Source organism: Copadichromis virginalis, linkage group LG5 (genome assembly GCF_057382275.1).
Source record: "Copadichromis virginalis isolate Kocher_CV1m ecotype Utaka linkage group LG5, C_Virginalis_male_GT1.1, whole genome shotgun sequence".
Classification (NCBI taxonomy): Eukaryota; Metazoa; Chordata; class Actinopteri; order Cichliformes; family Cichlidae; genus Copadichromis; species Copadichromis virginalis.
Window position 1 is genome coordinate 16,156,874 of NC_140622.1, and position 16,066 is coordinate 16,172,939.

At 39.2% G+C, this 16,066-nt stretch overlaps 1 protein-coding gene across 3 annotated transcripts in view; it reads right to left on the reverse strand.

The window, feature by feature from the left end:
* Window positions 1–16,066, reverse strand: part of chchd6b (coiled-coil-helix-coiled-coil-helix domain containing 6b) — a 52,116-nt gene that overhangs the window by 21,434 nt on the left and 14,616 nt on the right. For 2 of the 3 annotated variants that reach the window (XM_085456201.1, XM_085456202.1), the window contains exons 5-7: window positions 14,768–14,788; window positions 10,177–10,260; window positions 2,704–2,774 (exon numbers count right to left, since the gene is read on the reverse strand). In XM_085456201.1, the coding sequence (XP_085312327.1) occupies window positions 2,704–2,774; window positions 10,177–10,260; window positions 14,768–14,788 (176 nt within the window). The remainder of the gene's footprint in view (window positions 1–2,703; window positions 2,775–10,176; window positions 10,261–14,767; window positions 14,789–16,066) is intronic. The other variant, XM_085456203.1, reaches the window with a different exon arrangement.

Here is a 16,066-nt window from a genome sequence, read left to right on the forward strand (position 1 = left end):
TGGTGGTGGCTCAGTGTTGAATCAAACTGACATGATTTTTTTGACAGGACTGAAATCACTGTTGTCCCAGGAGAGCACCACTGTGTCTAGCAAAGTCACAGCATTTCTGTTTGCCTTGGAGCAGACCAGGCTGGTGGCTATTAGAGACCGTCACGATCCCATCCCCCCACCACAAAAACAAAAACGTGTGCGGACAGAGAAGTTCCAATGTGCTACATTAATGCACACTTATCAGCCACTTTGCTGGGTATACCTGTTGAACTGCTTGTTAACACAAATGTCTAATTAGCCAGAGTGAGATAAATTAGAAATGAGATTGAAAAACCGATGGAAGCGTCAGGCTGGAGGGACCCGCTGATTAGGCTCTTCATTTATGGAATGCATTATAAATATCTGCTTTGGGAAATCTCTCCAGCAGACGCAATCCATTGATCTGCACATATGCAGAAGAAGCCGTGATGAAACAGAGTAGATGTTTCTGATATTGTAGATAAATACATTCACTGGCAACTTTTTAGGTACATCTGCTTGACTGCCGATTAACGCAAATATCTCATCAGATAGTCGTCAGCAAGTCAATGCATGTAGGCAGGCAGGCAGGCAGGCAGGATGACCTGTTAAAGTTTGAATGAATGGGGAAGAAAGGTGATTTAAGAGACTTTGAATTTGACATAGCTGTTGGTGCCAGACAGCCTGGTCTGAGTATTTCAGAAACTGCTGATCAACCTGGATTTTCTTGCACAACCATTTCTAGGGTTGATCTAAAAAAGAGAATATTACCAGGGAGTTTCTGTTCTGTGGACCAAAATGTTTTGTGTCAGAGGTCAGAGGATAATGGCCAGACTGCTTATAGCTAACAGAAGGGCAACAGTAACTAAAAACACAACAAAACAAAACACGTCTGACAACCAACATCTTCCGAAGAGCATCTCTAAATCCACAATCCATCACAACCGTGAAGCAGATGAGGTACAGCACCAGAAGACCACACTGGGTGCCACTCCTGTCAGCTGACAACTGGTAAATTGAGGCTACAAATCCAGGTTACAAAAGATTCAAAAACACTGATTGATCTCCTACACTACTTGAAAACATACCATTAAACTGGTATAATTCAGGTTGCTGTTGTTAGTTTAATGGTGGGAAGATATTTTCGTTAGGTTTCCTAGTAGCTGAGCATTGTTTAAATGCCACAACCTACTTGAGTATTATTGTTGACCCCTTTTTATGACCACCGTGCACACATCCTCTGGTGACTGCTTCCGGCAGGTAACACATGTCACAAAGCTCAGACCATCTCAAACTGGTTTCTTGAACATAACAATAAGATCACTGTACTTAATCCAATAGAGCACCTTTGGGATGTGGTTGAACGCGAGATTTGAATCATGGATGCGTAGCCAATAAATCTGCAGCATATGCATGATATGACTGACGCTGTCAATATGGACCAAAATCTTTGAGGAATGTTTCCAGCACCTTGTTGAATCTATGCCATGAAGGACTAAGTCAGTTTTGAAGGCAAACGGGAGTCTAACCCCATACCTAACAGTTGCAAGTGGAAATGAGCCTATGTCATTGTACAAATCTACACATCAGTCAGGTATTCATAGTAGAAACATGTGTAATCTTCAACATTTAAATGCCTTCAAATAATTCAAACTGGAATTCTATTCATGTGAAGGACTCCTGCTTCCAAACAGCTCTACTTGTAGACCATCAGATCAGAGAACAACTCCTAAAAGCTTTGAGGATAATGTGTGCGCCTGTCTGGATTAACAGTGATTTTTTTTCCCCTAGCCACTCTCCAATGGTCCCAGGGCCTCAGAATTAACTTTGTACCACGCTAAATATTCCCATCTTCATTTGATTATGAAAATTCAGTGTTAGATGCAGCCCAAAAAGAAAAAGAAATTCAGTTGTATTTTTTCACAGTACAGTAACACATGAAAGTGAGATTTCAAAGAAACAACCGAGAAGCTTAAACAAAGGCAAGAAAAGCAAACATAAAAGGTATGAAAAGATATGTTTACTTTATTCACTGTGCCAAATCTAGAACTGAAAAGTAAAGACAACATCTCGCAGCAATATCTAGACATTGTTTTGTTCTGATATTCATCCATCGTAAAGGTAAAATGGTAAAAATGGCCTGTGATTTAAAGCTAATACAAAATTAAGGATCCATTTTTTTAATTTAAAAAAATCCATGTATATTCCCACGTATTTTAAAACAGGAAACATTACCTTATTATCAAGAGAGGAATATCAATTGATATGGTAATTAGAGATTTTTTGTCACAATAATATTATGGAGGCAACATGAAGTGATAATAGCAAATTATCACCCAGCCTCTCCACTATGTGTGGATAAGTGCCAAGCAGCAGGGAGTCTAGTGTTCACATTAACAGCATACCAATGTCGCAAATAGCCTTTACACCTTTACACAAGCACATCTGCTTCCTGACAACTTCCCAGTGCATCTTCCATTTAAATTTGGAGGGCTAGCATAGAGCAAAGAAATCAGATGTGAATCTCAGTAGATCATTTAAAGGTGTATTTAAAAAAAACCCTGATGCAAAATAGCAAAAAACAATCTAGAAATGAAATGAGTGAAAAATAAATACTGAGTAAGCAAGCAAGTAGCAGTGTAGCAGGTTCTTTGACCAAAACATAGTGTTACAAAGATAATACAGAATATTTACCGGATTCGAGCCTCAGCTTTAGTAGCTGCCTGGTTGTACTGTTCAGCCGTCTCCTTGTAGTTTTCAAAACTCTGCAGGCAAATAGACAAAGTAAGAAATACGAGAATGAATTCAACAGTGTTTCATGGCTCAAAAAAAAGCTTCTACGGAGGCTGCATTTAATGATACTAGAACTTGTTTCCAAGGCTTAGTATAACTTAATGTTCAGATCACACAATTACAAAACAGAAAAATCAAAACAGACTACATTAAAGTCCCCAAATCAAGTGCCATGAATTATAATCTACATAATTTTACCACAATTACAACTACCTTTTCCAATTTAGTACAAGCTTTAAAAGCCAGCAACGATAAGAAAAATGCATAAAACAACATTGGAAAATGTCACATTCATTAAATTAGTGACCTTTGAATTTTACAGCCTGCTTACAAATCTGAATGTTGATAGTCTGTTAGTACTTCGTGTTTTTCTTTCTCTCATGTGACAAACTGTGGCATTTAAATAAAGTTACATCACAAATTGATCTTGTAACTAGAGCCAGGTCGCATAGAGTACGCCTTTGTAATCAGTGGTCACAGTGCTAACTGTACAGCATCGTGGTCTAAATGAGCAGGAAATAGCAGAAAGTTAATAGAAAACAACCCCAAGTTGCCTTTCACACACGTTTTATGCACATCTTCCTGCTCTGTTTTCACAGGGATTCAAATGGACACACACATTCCTTCGAACCAGGCAGCTGTTAATATACAATCTGTTAAATGACTGGATATCTGCATACTTATATGGACCTCTATCAGTTATGTTGAGGAACTTTCCCGTGTGTGCTTGTGTGGGAAAAAGTCTCGAGTACATTTAAAATCATCATCTCAGTAAGACGTAGGATCACCTGGCAGGCTTTGCGTCGAAACCTCTGAAATACAGTTTGTCTAGAATACCCCAAACACAAAGCAAATCTCTGTAGCCAAACCTCTCGTACGCATTCAGTGAGCAGTAATCGCCATTTTAAACCAATAACCGCGGTGCTCCGGCTTTTACTTAATTATTCCCCATATTCCCAAAAGACTGGGTGATAGGAGAGGAAGATAATTGAAGTGATGGAGTAGAGAAGAGATGGGATCAAACACAAACCTCCCCCACAATCCCTAGTCCTCTACTCCTCCAGTGCCCCCTAGTCATTTTCTCATCTCATTATTTCAAGCTGATGTGCAGACATGTCATTTCTGATCTGAATGTCTGGTGTTGGAACTGAATCAAGTAATGTCATAGGCATCTTTTCCTTAATCCTATCTTTTAGTATTCACTACGGTGTAATAATCTGCTTCTCCATTATCTTCATCCCTGTTCTTTAAAGAAAAGATGGAAAAAAGGAGTCATAAGTCTTGTAAGGAGGAGGATATTTCAAATCAGCACCAACTTTGATGAAGTAGTGAAGCTGTAGGCACCAGATTTAGACAAGAATCACCTTTTATATGGGATTCAAAAAGATCCATTATAAATATGATAATAAATCAATTCAGCACATAAATTTCCTTTTCCAACCACAACATTTTCAAACACACCTAACAGTCGCTAAGACAGAAATGTGGACAATGCAGAGGTGCATAAACATGCTAATGTAAATGTAGCTACACTTTACCTCCCCTATCTGCCTGAGTTTATGTTTGGGCTGCACAATAACTCAAAATGTGAAAATGCCAAACATCCCCAGGTGTATGACTGCCAGTTATGCTTCCTAGCTGTGCTATATTGGATTATCCAGGACAGAACTCAGGATTAGACTCCTCTTGTCGCCATGTCTCTCCTTTGCCAGTATATGACTAGGTTTAAATACCATACCTTGACAGGGATGGGGGAGTAATAACTCCAACTCAAAGGTTTCAAGTCAAGCATATTTCATACCACCATCCTGTACTTTTGAAAGAAGAGACATTTTCAGACCTCTGAACTTCTGCTCAGATGTTTTATTAATCTACTAAGCATAAACCATCACTAATAAATGCCATAATCTGACAGTACTAGCAACCAGTCCCTGAATTCATGGACATTAAAGACTCATTTTTTGCTGGAGTGAAGCTACTACTTTGGTTCACCCTTTGGGAATATTGTGGTAAGAACTTAGTCTCCCATTAGTGGCTTAGCCCTTAGCCTCAGGTCAATGGGCTCAATGGACAGACTCCGAGGAAGGCTGAGCTGAAACTTGAAAGTTTATGGTTCCCTTGTGGGACATCAAGTGTTTGAGCCAAGATAAAAAAATAAAAAATAAAAAAAATGATGTCTCCACAGGGGCTTAAACCCATGGGTGCCTCTGATTATGCAGGACAAAGAGAGCTGGGCACCAGAAAGAGAAGCAGCAAGTAGATGGTTTAAAGGTAAAGTGAACTTGTTGCTGACAATGAACCTTTTTTGTAGCAAACATTTTAACTTGTAACAGTGAGGACAGCACTGGTAGAGCTCATCTCCATCAAGTGTCCAAGTCAACTCAATAAAACAGATGCACAATAGCAGGACCTTCCTTAAAGGGACTGCAGACTTTAATATGCCTGTTTTATAAATACAGACTGTGTCGAAATGTTTGCTGTCAAAAGGGGTCATTTTTTGGCAAATCCTAAACGAAAGCTCGATCTTAAAAGGTTTCAGAGAGGTAAGGCAGTGGTTGATAGGTGACTGAGTGATGCAAAAAAAAAAATAAAATAAAATAAAATAAAAAAAAATCACAGAAACCTGCAATGAAAACAAACTTTTTCACTAGTTATGCCGTCACTGCTTGTAAAACATACTTTGAAACACTATATTTTACCCCTGCAAACTGTGTGCTCTTCAGAGATTGTCAGGAATTTTCCAATTTGGAGCCTTTCATGCTTCATTTGAACATCTTGTCTGTTTTTCTCCACACAAACCAAAGGAAAAACCAAGAGAATCAACATATGTGAATAAGCTAGGCAGGTACAGCTAATCCAACAGAAACTTTGGGGGGCTGTGATGCTGTTCAGTGGTTGTGTATATATACACACACACACACACACACACACACACACACACACACGTTATTTTGTGTCTAATCAAGAACAAACCCCAAGGAATAGCCCTAGCTCAGCTCTCGTGACTACAGAGAGGAGGTAGCTCTATCACTGGCATACACACACTGAGATCTTCCAAGTCATTTCCACCCATGGGGACAAAAGCCCTATATGGAGAAGCAGAAAGAGGGGATGACAGCCCTCAGTGGGGGAAGGCAAGGTTTTGGGGTTGCTGGAAAGGTTCACGGAGGGGATTAGTGGTTGTGTATTAGCTTGCATACATGCAGGTGTGTGACTAAATCTGTGTTTCTACTTGAATTGTTGTGTTCAGATGATCCTTGAGCGTACACTTGTCTGAACACCCTCCAGGAGCTGTGGACTGAGATGGGCTGATGTCAGGATTTCGAGGGAGGGGTTGTTTCATGCGCCGTGCTTGGACGGAGGAGGATTAATTTTTTTTTTGAGGAAGCAGTCGACAAAAGGGGGGGTAGAAGGGATTAAAAGAGGTGAATTTTAAAGTGAGGCTTGTTTACAGAGTCACAGGGTATATTTCCACAGGAAGACAGATATACACTACCTCTACACTGTTGAGAGATTAGGGAGGCATCCAAAAAATAGAGGAGGAGGGAAGGAGATTTGGGAAGGAGCAGAATTAGAAGATGCACTGGTATGTTCAGCCGGCGTTGCAGCGTTTGTGTGTTGTTTTGTATATACACAACATGTATGTGTGGAAGTTGTGCAATGGATTGTCCACAATTATTTCTGATATGACAGCATGCGCGCAAACCTGTCAGAGCCCACAAATCTACAAACTCCTGCACACAAACATGCACACACCGTTTTCACATTCGTGTCAGGAGTGAATTCAAACAGTCTCCGCAGCCCTTAGACAAACATTACAGCCTGTTATCATCATTCATCCCTAAGGCAAACTGGACACTAGAGCTTGCTTGTGTGTATTCTCACACTGGCACACACACAGTGTGCGCACAGTTATATACACCATTATTAACCTGTTAGAAAAATCTGACGCTAAGCCAAAGTAAAATGTTGATTCAGTGGAACGCCACACACAGATTACCAGTGGATTGTCCTTTATTTTATTTTATTTTTATTTTTTTTTACAGCCTTTCCAACCTTTGGCTAACTCCATTTGCAATGTAAAATAAAATTAGAGATAAATAATACAATGAACCAATAAATAAAGCCCTGCAGACCTAGCCGGGTCTGAAGATTGTCAGTCTGCTGTGCATCAGCCAAATTTAAATCTGAAATTTGCATTTGAAATCATGCCTGTTGCATCTGTCAAGCTAAAAGAGAAAGCAGCTCAAGAATTGCTCCTTGGGTGCACGAGTTACCCATGCCATGCGTACTAATGGACCTCCATACAATCGCGGATAATAGCTTTTTGAACTGTGTGCCGATAACAGGCTGGATTCTTTTCAATTTCTCTGTTTTACATTGAGCTGCAACAATACCCAATCCTGTTACTGATAACATTTCTCAGTTCTAACATTTGACATGTCTTCACAGAATGTACAAAGGCTAAAGTATGGAAAGCCATTTAAAGACTTGATTGAATCAGTTGTGTCACAAGTGAGACACATTACTGTTTCAGCCTGTGCTTTGCATTTATGTATATAACCTGTGTCAGTCACAATTCAACTTTTAAGTGGCCATTTATTTCAGCCCCACTGGAATTTGCACCAGGTATGAGCGAGTGAAAAGAAAAAAGATAGCAAAGGAAATGGAGAGGAAGCTTGAAAGGAGAACTGGATGAATGGAGTGCTAGACTGGAAAATGAAGAAAAAGGAGGAGGAGGGTGGATGCCGGCTCAGGATAGACTGTCTGTTTAATGCACAGTCCATATAGCCTCTTTATCTCTCCCTCTCAGTACCCTGCTTTTTAGCTTCCTCATTCAAATGCAGGTCAGCTGTGTGCAAGTGAGTGGCGAAATAAAAAAGATAGAAAACGGGACTGCAGCAGCAAGCGGAGAAAGATAGACCATCCTGCACTCTTCTGCCAATCAGTCTCTTCCGTCAAGTATTGCACCGCGTGTTGCTTGCTGCACGGAGTGCAGGGGCCCTCCCATTTAACTTGCCTATGTAAAAGGTTTTCTCACAGGCCTAAAGGAGGCGAGTGTTAGGGAGTAGATAAAGTAACCCTCTGCCTGATGGGTCTTGCTACAGGGAGGGAGAGACTGAGTAGAGGCGCAGAAAGGGAGTCAAGACCCCAGGAGTGTCTACCAAATACCTGAGGGAAAGCTGGGATTTAAGGAGGGAAATGGGACTGATGAAGGGAAGGGAAACTGGAGTAAGGTTATTTGCATCTACCGGATACCTTTTCATTTCCTTGTGTATTTCCATTGTGTATTTTGCTATCAGGTTATGTCAATGTAACCTTAAAGTTTATTGGACTAATTTCCAGTTCCATCTTTCTTTTTTAGTCTACTATGGTAACACTATAGTATTCACATTTCAGAAAAACCCTTATCTTATACTGGGCCTTAGTTCATGAACTGTCTGAAAAAAGCTGATTTAGCTACCGTTTCTTTGAGGCCAACTTTCTATGAGTTCTCCTCATTGCCTCCAGGCGGAAGCAGGTGCTTGTGGGTATTTACGTCATCGTTTTCTGACAAAGAGCTTTTGTAAACAAGCTGTAGACAAAGAAAAAAAGCTTTGCTCTTCTTTATTGGAATTAGCCGTCCCTCAATTAGATGTCGGAGCTGATATAAGATCTGGAAAATGGAAGTGGACAGCAAAAACATCAATAGCAAAGTTAACACTAATCACTTGCTTAATGTGGAACATAATGGTGGACTTAATCTTTCAATCGTAAGCTGTATGAAACTATGTCTATTTATGTCCCTGTTAATAAGTGCACATATGGGAAATGTGCTATAACATTGACTGACTATTATCTCACTGCACATTTTATTTATAGGGACACTTACTTTAAATGTTTACAACTACAATACAAATAAAGCAAATTCAATATTTTGCTTTGATTTTTATGATTGCTTAAACAATATTGGAATTTTTTTATTCTGAGCACTCCTACAAAGCTTCATTTACCCATCCACGCACCCACTAATAAAAATGCTTTTTCCTATGCCTAAGGCCTTTTGCCCAACATTTAGACGCACTCTGATGGATGCATCTTGCCCAAGGATACTTTGACATGCAGACTGGGGGATTCGGGGCTCAAACTACTGACTGTCCAATTAGTAGATGACCCACTCAACCCTCTGTGCCAGAGCCGCCCCCTAGCTTGCTTTATGATCAAACGTTTGCTATTCGTCTACGTTTGATTATACATTTCCTGTGCAGAGCAAATTGTTGAGTCAGACAGAACATGTGGGTGAGGTTGCTTTGCCCACAGCCAAGAGACGGCCAGGGAAATCTCTCTTTTTGGCATCAAACAGATCCAAGAGTTGAAAACACTGATGGAAGCCGAACGTTTACAGCAGCCTGACCTTTTGGCTCACATGAGATTATTTAAAACTTTTGTCATGTTTAAAATGAGCAGTCAAATTAAACATGACAAAGATAATGAACAGAAAATAAATTCACTCATCCATTCAAACCCTGTTTCCTTTACATTTAATTATTCATAATTTTTCATTATACTTTATCATCGGTGTTAATTTGGAATTGTTCTTTCTAAATTTACTTTCAGTCCTTGCAGCATCTGCATATGCTTTAGAGTATCAACCAAAATCCTACGCCAGTGCAGCCTTACTCCTCACAAAGTTTACTGGGTACTTTGAAAGAAAGCTTTATCAAACCACCATTGCAGTGATTTTTACTGTGCACAATATCAAAAGCAAATTAGGTAGAGGGAAAACAACACACAATTCCTTTAAAGCACTAAAAAACAAAACAAAGGTATACAGTGATGAGAAAACAGAAAAGCACAGTGCATTGCATTAGGCAACTCCAGCTATCTGAGGAACCTCTTGAGTGCAGGCACATCAACAGAAAGTCACGCCTCTTATCTGCCTGCTGAAACTTTTAATTCATTTACATTCATATTCCGACACTGGTACGTGGGCTTGGCATTTCCAAGACAGGAAACAGTGTCTTGTATTCCACCAAGATGTTAATCTCTATGGAGAGTGAGTAATACTGTATCTCACTTAAGGATTTGTTTTGATATTCCTTATATGTGAAGTTGTCTTTTCATTCCAAGTCTACAGGATGTTTTTCATCTCATTAGTGAGATCGGCTGTTATACATCTAAAAAATGTAAATTCTTGTATCTTTCTAACAAACCCATCAGGGAACCTCTCCAGAGGGGAGAAACAAAGCAGAAAAACAAGGGAACCAGTGGACAAATGGAAAAGCCATTCAGGTGAGTTTTGGCTTCTTGTTTTAAACAGTATACTAATGTTAGTGTTGCCAATATTGATATGCAATAGCAGTCATGTTTATGAGATAAGGACATGGCTTTTACCTTTTTCTCCAGTATTTCCAATTGCTCCCTATAGAAGCTAGATATAGTAGCAAGCTCCCTTTCTTTCATCTCCAGGTTTCGGGCCTGCAAGAGAGAGGGAGAAAGGAAAGGGAAAAAGAATAAGAATAAGTAGTATACCACTTTTTAAATGACATGTGAAGACCAGCTGTCAATGACATAGCACTTTGTTTTATGACATACATGTGTAAATTCTTGGATGGTACTGGTCAGTGTTTATTGTGTCACATCAATATTGTAGTCTTGGGATCCGGTTTCATATAGTGTGCAAATGATTCAAGACGCACCTTTCTTTAGGTTTTGCTTCCAAGTTGCCAGACTTTGTCATTTTTAAATGGTCTCAGGTCTCCAAGTTTCTGAAAGTCTTTTTAGATTTCTTCTTTGGACATTGGCTTCTTTTTCACTGAGTTTCAGTCCAGTCCTTGTACCTGACTTGTTTGTCACTTAACAGTAATCTATGAATCATTCAAGTGTGAAAAGGTACCCAACTTAAAAAGAAAAACTAGAGTTGTGCCAACACATGACAGACAACTCAGCAAAGAACCAATTTTAAATTATATCTTTAGGCACTTTGTTACTAGCAGAATGTTCCAGTTGAATCTATGAAAGATACTGATGATAACACAGCTTGATCGCCATAAAAATAGTATTTTTGCACCAACAGGTGAGTCCCCAAAGAGCTGAAAACCTGGCATATTTTTGCATGGTGGGTGGTGCATCCTTAAAGGAAAAAAGGACAAGAAAAGACAAAACCAGAGCGAAAAACAACAACTACAACAAAATGTAGTAGAAGGCCTGAAGAAATAACTACAGCAGATGAACAGTATCTGAAAGTCATGTCCTTAACAAACAGGAAAACAAAATCCAGCAAAGACCTGACACAGGTCCTGAGTGATGCATTTGGACCTTTGGTTAATCCATCTACTGCTCACTGATGTCTCATCAGAAATGGTCTCAATGGAAAGGTGGCTGCCAAGGAGCCATTCTTAAAGATGGAAAACAGGAAGAAAAGAGAGGTTTGCCAAATATACAAGAACTAGACTGAAAATCAGTGGCAACAGGTCTGACAGTGTGAGGAATCCAGATTTTTGTTTCAAATAGTTGTCACTGTGTATGCTGAGGTCAGGAGATGTCCAACAGAGTGTGTGTAGAGCAGTCTGTAAAACACAGACATGGTTTGGGGATGCATTTCAGCCAGTGGTGTTAGGGATCTCGTCCAAATTCTGAACACAGAAAAGCATCTTCAGATCTGCAAAGTGTCTGATTAGCGATTGCTTCATTTTCAGCATAAAATGAGCTCAAACACACTGCCAATGCACTAAAGTCATAAAGTCAACATTATTCAATTCTATTTATATAGGACCAATTCACAACAAGAGTCACCTGAAAGTGCTTTATATTGTAAGGTAAAGGCCCCACAATAAAATAATAAAAATCATAAGTGAAGCAGTGTGGCACATCTTGGGAGAATGGAACAAAAGGCAGCAAACATCCAAAGAAGAGCTTTGAATGTCCTTCAAGAAGTCTGAAGAACTATTCCTAAAGACTACTTGAAGAAATGACAAGAAAGCCGCGTAAGAGAGTTCAGACAGTTTGAAGAATAAAGGTGGTCACACCAAATATTGACTTTCAAGCTTGTTGAAAATGTAAAAACACCTTTTTCTTTGACTCATATACTGTATTTCCAAGTATTACTGCAAATTTCAATTAATCACTGCACCAGCTTCCCATTTTTTGGAAAAAAATAAAGAAATAAAGTGTGGCTCATCAATTTTGGATCGTATTGTGCATTTTTGTGTGTGAATGGGTGGATGACTGAATGTAGTGTGAAGCGCTTTGGGGTCCTTAGGGACTAAGTAAAGCGCTATACAAATACAAGCCATTTACCCATTTAGGACTGAATGTGTGCTCATTTAAAGACTGCAATGTAGCGCTAAAAGCCTCAAGACTTTCAGCAAAACCCCGAACTGGAAAAATACAGCAAAATATCAACTCTGACTACACAGTCCACCCACTGTAAATCAAAGTAGGAATACACGGTTACTCACAGTAACCATCATGCAAAATAATAGTTTTTAAATCACAAAATAATCCTGTCAAATAATAAGACAGACAACATATATATGCCACTTGTTACTGTAGCTACAGAGTACAGTATTTGGAAGTACTTGCAGAGTCTAGTTTCACTAGCACTGGAACTGCACTGGAACTGTTTTGCCCACCGTGCAATCATAATCTGAGTACATAACTGATCTAATATATAGAACTCAATACTGATATAATATTGCACAGTTGTAGAATTGCCGGAGCAAAAGAGCCACAGGCAAAAAACACTAACACTTTTTTAAGTTACACTTTCCAGATTTTTACCAAGAAAATGCAAGCCAGACTACAAAAGGCACTCCATCTATTCACTGCTAGTGAGCACACAAAACATAGAAACCTGCCCTTTAACAACACATTTAGATATGGGGGATACACAGATAGCACAAGGAGAACTTTCTAAGTATCCTTCACAAGTTTATAGTTATGTATTTTTCCAGGAACATGTATGTGTTCTTATCTATACACTACTTTATTTATATAGTTTGATGAAAGTCTATGATTATACACATCTACATCACAAAGTAACACACAACAATTAACAACAAAACAGCTATTTAAGGTTATGTCCATGCATTGTAACAAAACTTACAAAACTATTCAGGTAGCATGAGACTGGGACAGCTGTGGCAGGGGCTGACATGGCGTCGCTGGCGTTAAGATGAGGTGAATGGCTTTAGCCAAGTTTTGACAGGCAGCGAGGTGGCAGATTGGCTGTAGGAAGACCCATAGTTTGGGCCATGACGTAGCAGCATGCAAGCAGAGGAGGACAGGAGGCAGACGTCAAAAAGATACACTGAAAATGAGCTTTAAATCAGCTTTAAGTCAGAAATACCCATGCATGGTGGCTGCAAAGAAAATGCTTGTTGTAAAGGAGAACTGTTATGGAGTCACCTTCTTTTAACTACTTGAGAATTTAAAGTGAGTCGATATTATTTCATATTACAAAAAAAAAGGACAGAAAATAACTTCTTTATAAGAAATACTGATTCAAATAATCTTAAAAGAAGATACAGTGGTTAACTGTAGCAAAGGTGTAAAGACAAGTGACAAAAGCAAGAAAAATGACTGTGCAAGTAAGGAAGCAATGTCACAAATGTCACGCAGGCACACTACAGATCAGGGTTGTTTAGCCATGCCTTGAGCTCAGTGTGTGATATTACTGGATGTTATTCACTGAGCCAATTTAAGAACCTCTGATCACAACATTTAAAATGGAAAAAGAAAGATACAGTGAATTGAATAAACAAACATGGCCTGGAACATAAAAGCAAGAAAGTGTTTTGCTTGGACAGTCACTGACTCATTTAGCAATAAAAAGGTACGGTGCTCTTTCTATGAGAACATGATATTCAGAACACAGGCATTATACAGTAATAAAACTAAGGTGAGCTTAAATTCAACTGTTGCTCCAAAAACCCTGCCAGCTGGTTGAGGACCCAAGTGTTTACATACATATGTTAAAGGTTTCATCATGCAGCAGTTAAAAAACCCAAACAGCTGCAAAATCTTAATTGCATATAGATAGTCAAGTTGCATCAGCCTTAGAAGAGTTAGCTAAACGAGCACGCTGTGCATGAGATGGTTGAATTCTCTCTACCTGTAATCTATAAAGGTGAACGTACGGTATGTGTATGTGTGTCTACATTTTAAAAATGAATGCCAATTAGTGTTCATGAAGGGCATTTATGAATGCAAATTATATCTAACCAATATGGGTAATGAGTGAAGCAGTGCTACAACAGTATGAACACGACATGGTGCATGAACACAATGTAAGTGGCTGCGGGTGCCGCAGCAAAAGGCAACCATGGGCCCTGGATTTATAGAGAACTGAAACAGAAAGACTGTATTACACACACACACACACACACACACACACACACACACGGTGTAATGATGACTGATTACTGTACTGAGTTGTGCATTAGCGAGAGCGATATAGATCAGATGGAACAACAACATCTTCCCTGACTGATCTACTGATCTTCCCTGCTTTTTGCTGATATGGTGGGTACAACCATGCAGACGCACACTCTTACGCTGAGTGACATCACATTTATTGTAATCCAATCTAATCTCATCCTAACTTAACAGTCGCATGTATTCCCAAGGAACACATCTGTAAATCCCTATACTGTGCTCACAGAGCTTTCCCTTTCTACACTGACGCTTAAGGGATGTGAGTGTATATATGTGTTTGTGAGTAAAATCACCTCTGCCAGCAGCACAGATGATGTGTAATTTTCTAGCTGAATACCTCCCAAAGTGTTGTTGTGTGGAATGGTGGCGGCAGCATACTCACAGCTTCGCTTTAATGCACAATGAAAACATGACATTTGAATAGAGGAGAGAGAGTGAGAGGAGAGAGAGCAAGAAGGGAAGAGCAAGAAAAAAAACAACGTGATTTTAAAAAAAAAAAAAAAAAAAGAGAAAAGAAGCAGGCACTAGCGATGGTGGTGTTGCTTACCCAGGCATCCAAATCTGCAGGCTGGGAGGGAGAGAAGGAGCAGGAGTTAGTTAGACAGTAGAGGATATAAGAAAGGCACGGGGTTGGAGTAGATGGTTAAAGAGACAAAGAGGAAGAGCAAACAACCAACAAGTATATTATGAGAGTGAAGGAAGGTGAGGTAGAGATATATAAAGAAAGGGGGCGAATGAAAGTAGCAAAAAGCAAGAGAAGAAAGAAATGAAAAGGATCAAGGACAGAACAAGGTTAATACATCACACTGCAGAGCAAGTGGTTAAGATTTAAACTTAATTTGCCAGATATAAAATGTCACCCGAGATGTCATTCTAGCCTTCAAACGATGGCAAGTTTATTTATATGGCACATTTCATTTACTCATAGCACTCATAATACATCCAGTATATTGCAACATGGACTCTCTAACCAAGTAACTTTATATCACAAGTGTCAAAATCTTCATACATGTTTTTGGATCGAAACAAGTCTCACGGTCCTCACTACCCTGTCCTGACCACCTATATGCCCTGTTTCACTTCACTGCCTTGTATCTCATGATGTGCCTTGATTTTTTTCTTCAGTTGAGAGAGAAGAGATTATCTTTACACTTTTAAAAGAGTGTAAAAAAGTAGAAACCACAACATAGAGTTGGTAGACAAAGTATGCAAAAATGGACCATGTGTATATCCTGTTCTTATGCTCAATAATCCAGGTAAGTGACTTCTTCAGAGACTGAGAAGTCTCTCTGGCTTTAAAAAAACAAACAAAAAACAAAACAAAACACACACACACAAAAAAAAAAACAAAAAACCCACAACAACAACAACAACAACAACAACAACAAAAAATAAAACAAAAAAAAACCCCAAAAAACCTACAGATTATTTACTGTTAGTTTAAGCCTCAACTTTTAGTTTTAACAATAACAGTTCAATTGCAATTATACATGTGTATGATTACTGTTTGCTTTAAAACCTCTTAGTAGGCCAGCCAAGACTAGCTGTTCACCAGCTGTATTTATATGATCATTTATAAGCCTCAATACGAGTCTTTACTACCATAATAAAATCTTATAATACGGCATATTCTTGAATATCACCAAATCAAAAACATTCTGTTAAGGAATTTGAAGTGCTACCAAGTACCGCATGTCTGGCATTAGACACGGGACAGAAAGGGCCAGACTAGAGCAGTAGGTGGCTCGAATGTTGCTATGCCTCATAAAGACACCATTCAGTTAAATGAGGTGAACTCACAAAGCCATTTGCGGCAGAATGCATGTGTGTGTTGGGTAATCCGTGT